Here is a 12180-nt window from a genome sequence, read left to right on the forward strand (position 1 = left end):
GGCTCGTTTTCTGCATTACAACTGAACACTCTCACCACTTTTAGACTCTTTGGCCATTTTCTGCTATATAATTGTACATTCTCGCCGCTTTTAGACTCTTTGGCTCGTTTTCTGTGCTACAACTGCGCACTCTCGCCGCTTTTAGACAGTTTGGCACGATTATTTCACTACAACTTAACACTCTCCTGCTTTTAGACACTTTGGCCCGTTTTCTGACACCTAAAGTTTAAACTTTGAATCTCAAATCATAAAAACCTGCTTAATAGCGGGCCAACTTTCATTTTATTTCTATAATACCTCATGCAAAAAAGGAAACAGGCCGCAAATGGCCCGCGGATCGTAGTTTGGACACCCCTGGTTTAAACAGTCCGAAAATGTTTTTAAAAAGCTCGGTTTTAACGCTCTACTTACTAAAAAATCTCGGGTTTGAATCGTACTTGGGTTCATAACAGTTTTTGGGCCCGATCTAAGCTCTAATGCTTCTACCTGCTTTGAAAGCACTTCATTACAGAACAGCACAGCATGGCTGGAATAACTAGGAGCTCCGTCTACCTCCTCTGCTGAATCTCTGGCACATCTTTGACAGGTCATTTTTACACACTGATAATAGCATAATGAAGCCAGGGCTTTGGTGAGAGATAGATTACTGCTGTAGTTTTTAGTTTTTTAAAAGATTGTTTTTTGTTCTTTCATAAGAGAAAAGAGACACTGAACTCCACTGAAACGGAGAAAGCAGGACGAGGAAGTTCTTAAGTAAGTAAATCACTGTGGAACTACTGCTGCTGCTCATAGGTCACACTGAGTGGCTCCCCTTTAAAGGCTTTTGTTCATCTGGCATGAAAGCCAAGAAGGAGGAAAAGCCACTCCGCCTGGTTTGTCTACGGCTAGAGTAAATACCACAGCAATCAAAAGGAAAAGGAGGCATATTCATAATAAAAAAAAAGAGTGGCTGTAAAAATCCTCCTAAATAAAAGCACCACTTACTTAACACTCAATTTCTTCCCTTTAAGACATGCCATTTAATATTTTAGCACAGCCCTTTCACGCCTTTCCACGGCGGCTATGCCGAGCGGTAATGTAAACAGTTATATCGCACAGTGCCGGGCGCGCTTTAGTGCCAATAATAATACCAGTGTGCACTTTTATTAAGCAGAACAACTGAATACACCAAGAACAACAGGGCTGCCTATTAATGAGCTATCTATAAAAGGCAGACATGAATCATTGCTGCATCAGTACTGTCGCACAACATCATTAACGCCCAGAGAAAAAGCAGAAAGGCCAAGGCTCTTACCAGAGAGGTGAAGATGTAGGTGTAGTAGACGGAGAGCATGCCCAACTCTGATGCCTGTGAAAGAAAAAAAACAGGAAGAGAGAGAAAGAGAAAGAGAAAGAGAGAGAGAGAGGGAGAAGAATATTGAACTGTGGTTCCATCAATAATTCTCAGTCTACTGTCAATTTTTACCCTCTCTGCCCCAAAGCCTGGTTCTGGTTCTTCTCAAGCTTTGAGCTTATGAAACTCATGAGGGTTGTTTCTCAGACAGGGACTAAGCCTAGACATAGACCATGTAATCCTTTCAATGGAAAATCACACACACACATACACACACACAAACATACATTCAAACACACACAAACACACACAAAAACATACAAACAAACACACACAAACACACACACACACACAAACACACACACATAGCGAGCCTCCCTCTCTCTCCACCTCACATACACATACACCCACACAAACACACACAAACACACCCACACAAACACACACAAACACACACACACAAACACACACACACACACACACACAAACACACACAAACACACCCACACAAACACACACAAACACACACACACAAACACACACAAACACACACACACAAACACACACACACAACGAGCCTCCCTTTCTCTCCACCTCACACACACATACACACACACAAACACACACACACACACACACGCACACACAAACACACAGTGAGCCTCCCTTTTACTGTTCGACACACATACCAAGTCTCCTTTCTTCTGCTCCTTACACACACACACAAACACACACATACACACAGAGACACACACATACACATACACACACAAACACACACACACACAACGAGCCTCCCTTTCTCTCCACCTCACACACACATACACACACACACACACACACACACATACACACAGAGACACACACATACACATACACACACACACAGACACATACACACACATAAACACACACACACTCAAACAGAGACCCGGTGCTCTCTTTATCTCACACACAGCGAGCCTCCCTCTCACTGCTCCATACACACAAACACACAAACACACAAACACACACACACACAGATCCCGCGCTCTCCCCCAATCACACACTTGTCTTATACCCTAAACACAACAGAACATGTTTTAACAGTCAGTAAACACAGAACATTATTTTTTACTTCCTTCTTGCATCTCTGGGAGTGAGATCTGGCCTATGGAACACACATGTGACACCACGCAGAAAAAATAAGCTACTTTTAAAAGGGGCAATCGATATACAGTAATCAGATTACTTTTTCAAAGTAACTTTGCCGTCACATGATAGTCAACACTCCAATGAAACTAGGCCTGTCACGAGACCATTAAATGAGACAAATATAATGATAACATAATATCATAAAGGAATTACACTTTCTAAAGCCAATGAACTTTCCATTCCTGTTCACCCAAAAAGTCCCAGCTTGAACCAAATTAGGTTATTAGTAGGCTCTTCAGTATATATGCAAAATGAGTAGACAGGGGAACCGTGGGTCTGCCCTACACCATGACGTGCAACCCCGGTCTGTCCCAGCTGGCCCGCGTTGGACCGGCATAAAGATTTTGTCTCAGCCTTCACACGAGAGATACAGTGAGTCCAAGAAGTATTTGATCCCTTGCTGATTTTCTTCGTTGGCCCACTAATAAAGACATGATCATTCTATACTTTTAATGGTAGATGTATTCTTACATGGAGAGACAGAATATTAAAAAGAAAATCCAGAAAATAAATCTAAGGAATATATATTAACTGATTTGTATTTCATGGAGTGAAATAAGTATTTGATCCCTTAGTATTCATTAGCAGTTCTGGCTTTTACAGACCAGTTAGACACTCCCAATCAACTTGTTACCTGACCTGAAGCCACCTGTTCTCACTAATCACTTGTGTGAAAAACACCTGTCCACAGAATCAGACAGATCACACAGATTTCAAGTCTCCAACATGGGTAAAACCAAAGAGCTGTCACAGGACCTCAGAGTCAGAATTGTTGACCTTCACAAAGCTGGAATGGGCTACAAAAAGATTAGTAAGGTGTTGGATGTGAAAGTAACAACTATTGGTGCAATTATCAGAAAGTTTAAAGAGTATAACATGACAATCAACAGACCTCGGCCCGGTGCTCCAAAGAAGATTTCGCCTCGTGGGGTGGCAATGATGCTGAGAACGGTCAGAAATCGTCCTGCAACCACTCGGCAGGAGTTAGCAAATGACCTGAAGGCAGCTGGTACCACAGTTTGCAAGGAAACAATTGGCAACACTTTGCGCAACAATGGATTCACATCCTGCAGTGCCCGAAAGGTACCCCTGCTGAAGAGAGCACATGTGGAGGCACGCCTCAAGTATGCCAATGATCATTTGAAAGATGAACCAAGTTATTGGGAGAAGGTTTTGTGGTCAGACGAGACCAAAATTGAACTTTTTGGCCTCAACTCCACCCGCCATGTGTGGAGGAAGAAAAATGCTGCCTAAGACCCCAAGAACACTGTGCCCACCGTCAAGCATGGAGGTGGAAGCATAATATTTTGGGGGTGTTTCTCTGCCAAGGGTACAGGGCTACTTCACCGCATCACTGGGAAGATGGATGGAGCCATGTACCGCACAATCCTGAGGGACAACCTCCTCCCCTCTGCCAGGGATCTGAAAATGGGCCGTGGTTGGGTCTTCCAACATGATAACGACCCTAAACATACAGCAAAGGCAACAAAGGATTGGCTCAAGAAAAATCACATTAAGGTCATGGAGTGGCCCAGCCAGTCGCCAGACCTCAATCCGATCGAAAATCTATGGAGGGAGCTGAAGGTCAGAGTTGCCAAGCGACAGCCCACCAACCTTCATGATTTAGAGAGGATCTGCAAAGAAGAGTGGGCCAAAATTCCCCCTGGTGTGTGTGCTAAACTTGTGGTTAACTACAACAAACGTCTCACCGCTGTGCTTGCAAACAAAGGCTTTGCCACTAAGTATTGAGTGTGTTTGGCAAGAGGGATCAAATACTTATTTTCCTCATTGAAATACAAATTAATTAAAATATATTCTTTAAAATTATATTCTGGATTTTTGTCTTGATATTCCGTCTCTCCATGTTAGAATATATCTACCATTAAAAGTGCAGAAGGATAGTGTCTTTATTAGTGGGCAAACAAAGAAAATCAGCAAGGGATCAAATACTTCTTGGACTCACTGTACACTGATGGTGAGAGGAAGGCTAAGGCAAGACAAACCTAAGAGATATTTAAAAGCTAAGTAACTAGAGCCGCACTGGGCAATAAAGAAAATTATGTTTCTTTAAGTTTTGGTTGTTAATTTTTTTATTTTTACTAATAAAGGTATGTTTTGAGTTAATTCACTCCCTGTGTATGTGTCTCTCTGTGCTTTTGCACTACCGGGTCATTCACAGTGGCCACGCCCACAGTCACAATATATAAGTGCATTTTGTAAGTGAAAACACAATGGACGATATCACAATTATTATATTAATTGAGGTCACGCCCATTTATTGAATCCATACACATATTTTTTCAATATTTATTAATGTTAAGTATAGGGAGATGCTGCCCACTAGAGGTGGGCGATATGGCTCTAAAATAATATCACGATATTTCAGGGTATTTTTGTGATAACGATATACTTGGCGATATAGGAAAACTAAAATAATTAACTCATTTCAGGAATATAGTATAATAGTATAACAGTATAATCATAATGTGGCAAAATAAATAATACAGCATAAAATAATATACCGTATTTTTCGGACTATAAGGCGCACCGTATTATAAGGCGCACGATGAGTGAACGGTCTATTTTTAGTGTTAGTCCATACACAAGGCGCACTGGATTATAAGGCGCACTAAATGAAACTTTATTTATATCAGTAACAATAACTCTGAGCAATAAATCCTTCACAATATCTGTGAAAAATAACAACATCTCTGAGCAATAAATCAACAAGCACAGCAAGTAACTTACGTATTACTCCGCGACGCTCCTGACAACGGTAGCCGCAAGCACAGCAAGTACGTATTACTCCGCGACGCTCCTGACAACGGTAGCCGCAACGCTCCGACAGACCATAATATTATGTTGAAGCACAGCAAGTACGTATTACTCCGCGACGCTCCTGACAACGGTAGCCGCAACGCTCCGACAGACCATAATATTATGTTGAAGCACAGCAAGTACGTATTACTCCGCGACGCTCCTGACAACGGTAGCCGCAACGCTCCGACAGACCATAATATTATGTTGAAGCACAGCAAGTACGTATTACTCCGCGAGGCTCCTGACAACGGTAGCCGCAACGCACCGACAGACCATAATATTATGTTGAAGCACAGCAAGTACGTATTACTCCGCGAGGCTCCTGACAACGGTAGCCGCAACGCTCCGACAGACCATAATACTACTTGAAGCACAGCAAGTACCGCATTACTCCGCGAGGCTTCTGACTATAATAGCGTGTTGTGCCGAATTCGGTGAATAAAACGGTTTTAAAACAGAGATAAAGATTGGATAAGTTTCATTTCTGGATGAAGTGATTTCCAGCGCTGTTTGGATATAACTGTGGATTACAGGAGACTGGATTGATGGATTCTCTTTAGTCTGGACGCGTTTTGAAGGTAGGACCTGTGGCTGAGCGCGGGTGTGTGTTCGGGGGGTGGCGGCAGTGACCGGAGGTTAACCCCGGACAAAAGGAGAGCCTTTTATTACTGGAAACATGCGCTCTGACGCAGCTCTAATTCATGAAACATACATCCTACAGTAAAAGCACAGTTCTGGAATCCGGAGAGCCAGACGGTTCGAATGGTGTATGACATGACCGCATTCGATGAAATATGGACGAACGATAAACGCAAATATGAGAGTTATGAATTATTAAAATCATAACCAAGGCATATTTCGCCCTAAATGTTTATTTTCTGAAAGGATATTCCGCTAAATAGGCTAAATAGCTCAAAAGCAGAGATTCTAAGCTTTAAAATGGTATATTGGATGTCTATATTGAACCTGTAACTGTTCATAACTATTCAGAAACACAGCCAGTTATGAAATATTAAATATTTCTGGCCCGCCGGTGGGCCAGCGCGTGTTAAGAGGTTAACTTTACTTAGAAGTGGGCGCTAAAAAGAAACAGTTTGTGCTATTACCCCAGAACGGGTGGAAAGGAAAGTTTACCGGCACCTTGTTCTGGCCACGGAGCTACAGTGGAAACTAGCTACCTTGAGCCACAGCCGAGAGGCAGTACGGCAGTTAAAGGTAACCGCGCGCTAGCCCAAGAGGGGGATCTTTTTCTGGCGTGGGTGAGGAATTCTGCACAACAGAGCGCCGTGTACCACATAAAATCGAGGTCAGTAAACACAAGCAAAATCCATACACAAGGCGCACTGCATTATAAGGCGCAATGACGATTTTTGGGGAAAAATAAGTATTTTAAGTGCGCCTTATAGCCCGAAAAATACGGTAATGCAGCAAAAAATATTGCAGAATATTTAGTGCATGCATATAAACTGCAAACTAAGACCATTATACAATAAATACACCTAAAGCTTCACAGTGAATAATAGACTACTTTTAAGACAGAACAGCCCTATTATCACGATATGGATTTTTAATATCATGATATTTCTGTGTCACGATATATTGTATACCATATAATATTGCCCACCCCTACTGCCCACATAGGTGATAATAAAAGTAAACTGCAATTTGAAACCAAACTAACAGTATATAACGTAACAAAACCATAAACTTTAGATTTTAAGGTTTAGACTTTGGTCCAAACTTTATGGTGTGAAACCACAGCAGCACTTGGCTTGATTAAACCAGGGTTTGGACCCATCGTTCAGCTCTTGGAGTCTGTTTTGTAGGAAGGTTCCTTGTGTTCTTTTTTAATGGGACTGAGATGTCCTGTCCTACTCAAGCCTGTTCTACACAGTGTGAGGTCGAATTCATGTTTTCACTTTTTAGGAGAATTTAATAAGACCCTGAGTGATTCTCTAATAAAGGAGTCTTTCACTTCCTGCAGGACACAGTGACATAAGGCTCGTCTTTATTATATAGGAGCAGAAATTGCAGTGGAGTAAGTCATCGTCGAGTAAGTGGTTTATTATTATTTTGCTATTATTATTTCACTATGTTTGGACATGTTTTACATGCAGGAAAGTGTGATACTTAAGCAGTAAACATTTCTTCCAACTAATGTTATTCTGCTTTAAAATATAAAAAGGGCAAAAAAGTCTACTGCTACTTTAAAAAACACTGAAAAACTGTCAGATTTTAATTAGCCACTGTTATTATTTAGCTATTATTATGTGTAATGTTTTAAAAAGCAATCATAGAAGTCTGCATACACAGCTCTAGAACAAATTAAGAGACCACTTCAGTTTCTGAATCAGTTTCTCTGATTTTGCTATTTATAGGTTTATGTTTGAGTAAAATGAACATTGTTTTATTCTATAAACTACAGACAACATTTCTCCCAAATTACAAATAAAATATTCTCATTTAGAGCATTTATTTACAGAAAATGAGAAATGACTGAAATAACAAAAAAAGACGCAGAGCTTTCAGACCTCAAATAATGCAAAGAAAACAAGTTCATATTCATAAAGTTTTAAGAGTTCAGAAATAATCAATATTTGGTGGAATAACTGGTTTTTAAATCACAATTTTCATGCATCTTGGCATCATGTTCTCCTCCACCAGTCTTACACACTGCTTTTGGATAACTTTATGCTGCTTTACTCCTGGTGCAAAAATTCAAGCAGTTCAATTTGGTGGTTTGATGGTTTGTGATCATCCATCTTCCTTTTTTTTTCAATTTGGTAAAATCAAAGAAACGCATACATTTTTAAGTGCTCTCTAATTTTTTGTCCAGAGCTGTATGTTTAATGTTACTGGATTATAAGGCATTTTTGTTGAAGTAACTACTGTCTAGGAAATGCTTTTTATTACATTTTGGAGTAATGCTGTGAAAAGTATTCTTTTTTTCCTGATTTTTATCCCAATTTCTCGCCAATTTACATGGCCAATTACCCAACCCCCTCATTAGAACTCCCCCTATCATACATGCCTCCTCCGACACATGTGAAGTCAGACTCCGCCTCTTTTTGAGCTGCTGCTGATGCTGTAGCATTGCCGAGTAGCATCACAGCGATAACACTCGGAGGAAACTCGGTTCTGATACATCAGCTCACAGACGCCCTGTGCTGATCAACATCACCCTAGAAGGAGTGATGAGGGAAAAGAGAGAGCGCCATCTACTGTACTGTACCCACCCAGAGAGAGTAAGGACAAATTGTGCTCTCTCGGGGCTCCAGCAGTTGATGGCAAGATGCATGACCGGGATTCGAACCACCAAATCCCATCTTCGTTTACAAAGTCCTCGTTCCAGAAAACACAGATCCACTGCTCCACAGCCCAATGATGTGGCTTATGTATATCTACTTAACACAGTCATTATATTTATTGGTAATACTCCTCTACATAGACTAGACAAGCTACAGTTATGTGTGTGCATTTGCACATCACTGTCAACAATTTTTACAGCTTTAAAAAAAACATTCTTTTATAAGAATGGGTGTCCACAAACTATTGGACATAAAAAGTTGTATTTCACCCCCTCAAACCTCCTCAGTAGCGTACACTTTTATAAATATATAAGTAAATTTGACCTATAACGTAGAAAATGTAAAACTAATTAAAAAGTCAATCATTTTCTCTGTGAATAAGGAAAAAAGGTAGAATAAGCCGCTCTGCTTTTTTTGGCTCTGTGCAGAGGCAGATCAAAGATGACAAAAGAAAGAAGCCCCTGTTCTATTTACCAATTCTCTACAGTCTCCTAGGAAACTGCTGTAAAACACAAAACTAGGCATTTCAATCAAGCGTCATGATGTCAAAACATTTAAGAACTCGGTACTTTATAAAGGGCAGACACTGGGTGCTCTGCTTTTGTGTAAATATAGTATTTGTGTGAGTCTGAAAGGGGTCACAGGGTCCGTGCATATTAAAGACTACCTAATACTAAACTTTGTGTCTGATACTGAAATGTACTTTTACCACTTTGAGGCGCACAGGATTACAAGGTGTATTATGTGACACTAGTAAGGAACAGGGGTGTCGTCATGTTTTCCTTCTAATTCAGAAGATAAAAAAATAAGATAAAAAGCTAAAAAAAAAAACATTTTCTTTTAAAGTCAAACGAGCTCTGGATGTTAATCTACACAGATTTCTCTCCGGATTACGTAGAGTAACCTTAGATTTCCAGATTTCCACTAAGGCTGGGTGCAGCAGCATTAGCATTAGCAGCTACACTGAGGAACCCTGACTGTTAGGGTAAGCCAGGGTAATATTAGCTAGCGGTTCATCCCATGTAGCTTGTTTAAACACGGTAAACAGGCAGACTAAATTCCGATATACTATAGCTAGATAGCGGTAAGCGCAGATAGTGGATAATGCTAATGATGCTACAGCAAGGCTAGCCGGAGTTAGCACAGACTACAGTCCGATATACTCACCTCTGAACAGCAAAAGAGCTAATGCTTAGTGCGGTTAGCAGCTAACGCTTATAATGCTCCAGCAGTGCTACAGGGTTAGCAGCAGCCTACAGGCCTATAACACTCACCTCTGAACAGCGAAAGGGTTAATGCTTAACTCTGTTAGCGGCTAATGCTTATACTGCTCCAGCAGTGCTAGTCGGGGTTAGGAGAAGGCAACAGGCCTATAATGCTCACCTCTAAACGGCAAAAGGGCTAATGCTTAACTCTGTTAGCCGCTAATGCTAATACTGCTCCAGCCTTAGTGCTGGAGAAACTTCACTAAAACTCCTGTATAGCGCTGTACTTTAGTATTCAGAGTGGATTTACTGCTCCTTATTTAATACTTGACTGATAAAATTCATACATAAGGAGCACCTGACTATAAGGCACACTGATTATTTTTTTAATTTTTGGGAAATTTAAGGACTTTAAGTGCACCTTATAGTGCAAAAAATGCACCTATGCATGCACATGCATGCAAACATAAGTCAGATTTCTATTGTTTTTTAACGAGTGACAATAGGCTGCCTCAACTTAACTCCTGTAATTGTTCCAAAAAAAGCCAAACCATCTAAAAAAAGTTGTTTTTTAAACCAGAAACCAGTGCACCTTTTTTTGGTCATTTTGTCTGAATGTGGTTCATGACACCATTCACATCTGCTTTTTTGGTTCAGACCAAACTGAAGAACCAAATGGTTTCTAACCTTACAATGAGATTTAAAAGAGCGGTGTGCTTTTTTCCCTTCATTTCTTCTTTAAAAATCTTTAAAATCCACATTGGTAGCGTGGTCAAAAATCGAAAGGTGAGTTTGGTCTTTTCTTCAGAATTCTAAAAAGCAGCTTCTTCATGCAGCTTCTCTCTCTTTCTCTTTCTCTCTTTCTTTGAGTGAAAGACCCTGTCCGTCTCGCCACTTCTATGCCTATTATAGTGCACAGGTTTGAGGTTTATAAGTGGTTTTAAACCTCTCTCATCACTGCTCTCTCTTTATCTGCAGAGAAGGCTGCCCCCCTGAGTCTGGGACGCTGGTACATCTTCATCTATAAAGCAATTACTGCTAAAGTCTCTCATTATCTTTCCACCCTGGTTTCAGTAAATTATAACTCCTATAACCTCCAATCGCTGCCTAACTTGTGCTCGTTCTCAGGGTTAGGACTGAACTTGGGCAGCTTTTAATCATCAGCCATCTGTCACTCAGGCCTTGGAACGACTTTCACCACCGTTCTATATCTCATTTTCACTGGATGATTTCACAGTTTTGCTCTCGGATGGGAAAGCGCAGACGAGAAGTTGTGGCATTTTATTTTTAACATTTTATAAAGCTTTAAAATCCACTTAAACCCTGAACTATATATACAGGGGTTAGACAATGAAACTGAAACACCTGGAGGCCAATCTTCATTCAGAGTGTGAAGGTTCAATTAGCAGGGTAAGAGCACAGTTCTGCATTAAATATTACAATGCACGCAACATTATAGGAGACATACCAGAGTTCAAAAGAGGACAAATTGTTGGTGCACGTCTTGCTGGAGCATCTGTGACCAAGACAGCAAGTCTTTGTGATGCATCAAGAGCCACGGTATCCAGGGTAATGTCAGCATACCACCAAGAAGGACCAACCACATCCAACAGGATTAACTGTGGACGCTGTAAGAGGAAGCTGTCTGAAAGGGATGTTCGGGTGCTAACCCGGATTGTATCCAAAAAACATAAAACCACGGCTGATCAAATCACGCAGAATTCAATGTGCATCTCAACTCTCCTGTTTCCACCAGAACTGTCCGTCACCACAATCAATTATTGTGCTCTAAAACCAGGTGTTTCAGTTGCATTTTCCAACATCTGTAAGTGTTTATACATGCACTTCATAATCTGATTCCTGCAGATCTATTAACCAAGCAAACCACTACGAACCAATCAACAAATTATTCATAAAACATAATGCCCAGAAAAATCCAGAACAGTGCCTTGAGTATCTTTCTTATTTATTTCTTATAGTTATTTATATCAGACCAAATAATGAAGAATGCAGCTGCTTCTGTAGGAGGAATTATTTTATAAAACAAAATCTAAAAATGTGTTTGTGGGCTTAACAGTTTTATTAGCTTTCTATTTGCTAAAAAGATATTTAAAATTAAAGACAAAAGTCAAAGAGACTTGTAAAATACTTTTAGCTTTAGGATTTTTCAAAGATGTGCTTTGAATTTTACTATTTTTAGTACTCATAGCGACATACGTAACACATACGTGTTTTAAAATGCCTCTTATGAACAGATATTAGATTATTAAGTCATTATGACAGCTCTCTTTATAAGAAATAAACTAGTACTTTATAATGT

General features: G+C 40.3%; 1 protein-coding gene across 3 annotated transcripts in view; it reads right to left on the minus strand.

The window, feature by feature from the left end:
• The window catches only part of grik4 (glutamate receptor, ionotropic, kainate 4), a 1128391-nt gene that overhangs the window by 528888 nt on the left and 587323 nt on the right, over positions 1-12180 (minus strand). For all 3 annotated transcript variants that reach the window (XR_007425334.1, XM_049467192.1, XM_049467193.1), the window contains one exon: positions 1295-1348. Coding sequence is in view for 2 of the 3 variants with exons in the window: in XM_049467192.1 (XP_049323149.1) it covers positions 1295-1348 (54 nt within the window). In the remaining variant the exon portion in view is untranslated. The remainder of the gene's footprint in view (positions 1-1294; positions 1349-12180) is intronic.

Source organism: Astyanax mexicanus, chromosome 18, assembly GCF_023375975.1.
Source record: "Astyanax mexicanus isolate ESR-SI-001 chromosome 18, AstMex3_surface, whole genome shotgun sequence".
Lineage (NCBI taxonomy): Eukaryota > Metazoa > Chordata > Actinopteri > Characiformes > Acestrorhamphidae > Astyanax > Astyanax mexicanus.